We start from the raw sequence: 2,440 nt of genomic DNA, 5'->3' as shown, positions 1-2,440 counted from the left end.
GACACTTGTTCACTATGGATGACACTAATACCGGTGGCATCGCTTCCAACGTCACAGCAACATGTAAGCATATTGGGGTGTTGTTATTATAAGACAGTACATTTAATTTAAGTTCTAGAAGCATCTCATTGTGATCCCACCTACTAACCCTCATAAATATGTGTTTGCTGTCTTTAGTTTTCCTGAGAATGAAGGAGAGAATTTAAAATGGAAGTGGCCAACCAGTCTGCTGTGGCAGAGTTTGTCTTGCTGGGGCTGTCAGATCAGCCAACGCTTGAGAAAACGTTCTTTGTGCTCATCCTGCTGATGTACCTGGTGATCCTGCTGGGAAATGGGGTCCTCATCCTGGTGACTGTGTTTGACTCGCACCTGCACACACCCATGTACTTCTTCCTGGGGAACCTCTCCTTCCTGGACATCTGCTACACGACTTCTTCTATCCCTCTGGTCCTTGATGGCTTTCTGACTCCTAGAAAAACCATTTCTTTCACAGGCTGTGCGGTGCAGATGTTTCTCTCCTTTGCCATGGGAGCCACAGAGTGCGTGCTCCTGGGCATGATGGCATTTGATCGTTATGTGGCCATCTGCAACCCCCTTAGGTACCCTGTGATCATGAGCAAGGCTGCCTATGTGCCCATGGCTGCCGGCTCCTGGTTGGCTGGAGGGACCAACTCCTTGGTACAGATTTCTCTTGCAGTCCAACTGCCCTTCTGTGGGGACAACGTCATCAACCACTTCACCTGTGAGATCCTGGCCGTTCTCAAGTTGGCCTGTGCTGACATCGCCGTGAATGTGATCAGCATGGGGGTAGCCAATGTGATCTTCCTGGGGGCTCCGGTGCTGTTCATCTTTGTCTCCTACATGTTCATCCTCACCACCATCCTGAGGATCCCCTCAGCTGAAGGGAGGCGAAAGGCCTTCTCCACCTGCTCTGCTCATCTCACAGTGGTGGTCATCTTCTACGGCACTATTCTTTTCATGTATGCAAAGCCCAAATCAAAGGACCCCCTGGGAGCAGACAAGCAGGATGTTTCAGACAAGCTCATCTCCCTCTTCTACGGGGTGCTGACTCCCATGCTCAACCCCATCATCTACAGCCTCAGAAACAAAGATGTCAAAGTGGCTGTGAAGAACCTCGTAAGTCATAAATGCTTTGTTGAGTGATGGTGGGAGAAATGGATGTACCTGGTGGGTCAGCGCACAAAGGAAAAGAGCAGTGACTATTTGACAGACCCAGAGGTCCACCACCAACCTGCCCAAGCAGAGTGAGCACCCAGATGGAGTTTCCTGAGTAATTGATTGGGGCACATTCACTCCCTTCTTATGGTAGTTAAACAATTTCAAAATGTATTGTGAGTTGGGCAACAAAGTACATCTTTTATACTCAACAACTCACATACACTTTGTCTGCTTTCATTCATGTAACTTCTCTCATTCCACTTCCTCGCTGGGTCTCCTATTTCCATCACTCCTTCTTTCACAACAACCTTACTGAACTTTGTGTAAATGATGCCCTTTTGGTATCAAAAGGCTGACTATTCTAAGGTGTGTGTACATCTCTAGTGCTAATTGTTCCCTTGTCTATTAATTGGCAGAAAACCGAGCCACAGAGGTTTCATTTCCAACCTGAATGGTGACTGTGGGCCATGGTCTTGAGCGTTCTCCCAGTCTCTATCTGGTCTTTAAAAAAAATTGAGTTTGTTCTGCACTTACCCCCCCCACTCTCCTTAGGACTTTCTGACGTGACCCCTTTCAGGGCAGTTGTAGAGGTAGGCAGCCACCATCTAGTTCTGGTCTCAGGGGTGTGGAGACGGATTTTTGCGTTGTCCGTTAGACCACTAGTCTTTGACGCCAATAGTTGTACTTGAGATGTTTGCTCATGAACTTTTAAGTCGCCACTCACCAAAGTAGGATGTCAAGCCTTGTCTTTGGGGAGCTATTAAGTCCATTGATCTTGGAGGGACTCCACTTGTTAGGATGAAGAGAAGGTTATGTGAAGTCACCTAGAACTGAAAAAATGACTCATACATTCTATTTTTTTATCCAGATAAAAATAAGTTTTAATAAAGGTCAAGCTTTGTGGACATGGTTTTATAGCTTTATTTATATGCAGACCTGCTATACTTTGCATGTGCCAATTGTGCTACTTTCTATGCTGCTGTAGTGAGAGATTCTCCATTAGTCCAAATGGAAGACATAGCTGGTGTTGTGAGGAATACTGACACCAAGACTCATCCAAATTATACCCTTTAACACTTCCTTGATTGCTGAAGCTCAGAGTACTTCCTGCTTAAATTCCTAGAGTCAATTTTGTGTAATTCTTTCTTCTCTTATAATATAGAGAGTGTGTCTATTCCTATCCAAATTCACTAAGGAGTTTGTGCCCACACCAGTTGAGCTACAGATATCATAGATCAAGAATAGAATTACTTCGAGTCAT

The 2,440-nt window shown here is 45.5% G+C and overlaps 1 protein-coding gene across 1 annotated transcript; it reads left to right on the top strand.

Annotated features, from left to right (window-relative positions):
* The first annotated feature begins 207 nt into the window (after positions 1-207).
* On the top strand, positions 208-1,164 carry LOC142457879 (olfactory receptor 13C7-like). Its single transcript, XM_075558975.1, has one exon. The coding sequence runs from the start codon at positions 208-210 to the stop codon at positions 1,162-1,164; it is 957 nt and encodes a 318-aa protein (XP_075415090.1).
* Positions 1,165-2,440: the final 1,276 nt, after the last annotated feature.

This window comes from Tenrec ecaudatus, chromosome 10 (assembly GCF_050624435.1).
Source record: "Tenrec ecaudatus isolate mTenEca1 chromosome 10, mTenEca1.hap1, whole genome shotgun sequence".
In the NCBI taxonomy this organism is placed as follows: domain Eukaryota; kingdom Metazoa; phylum Chordata; class Mammalia; order Afrosoricida; family Tenrecidae; genus Tenrec; species Tenrec ecaudatus.
The sequence above is the reverse complement of the archived record's forward strand: the minus strand, read 5'-3'. Positions and strand labels throughout refer to the sequence as shown.

Bases quoted from the DNA above. Each gene is read 5' to 3' on its own strand.
- LOC142457879 (XM_075558975.1), top strand. From the start codon at position 208: ATGGAAGTGGCCAACCAGTCTGCTGTGGCAGAGTTTGTCTTGCTGGGG.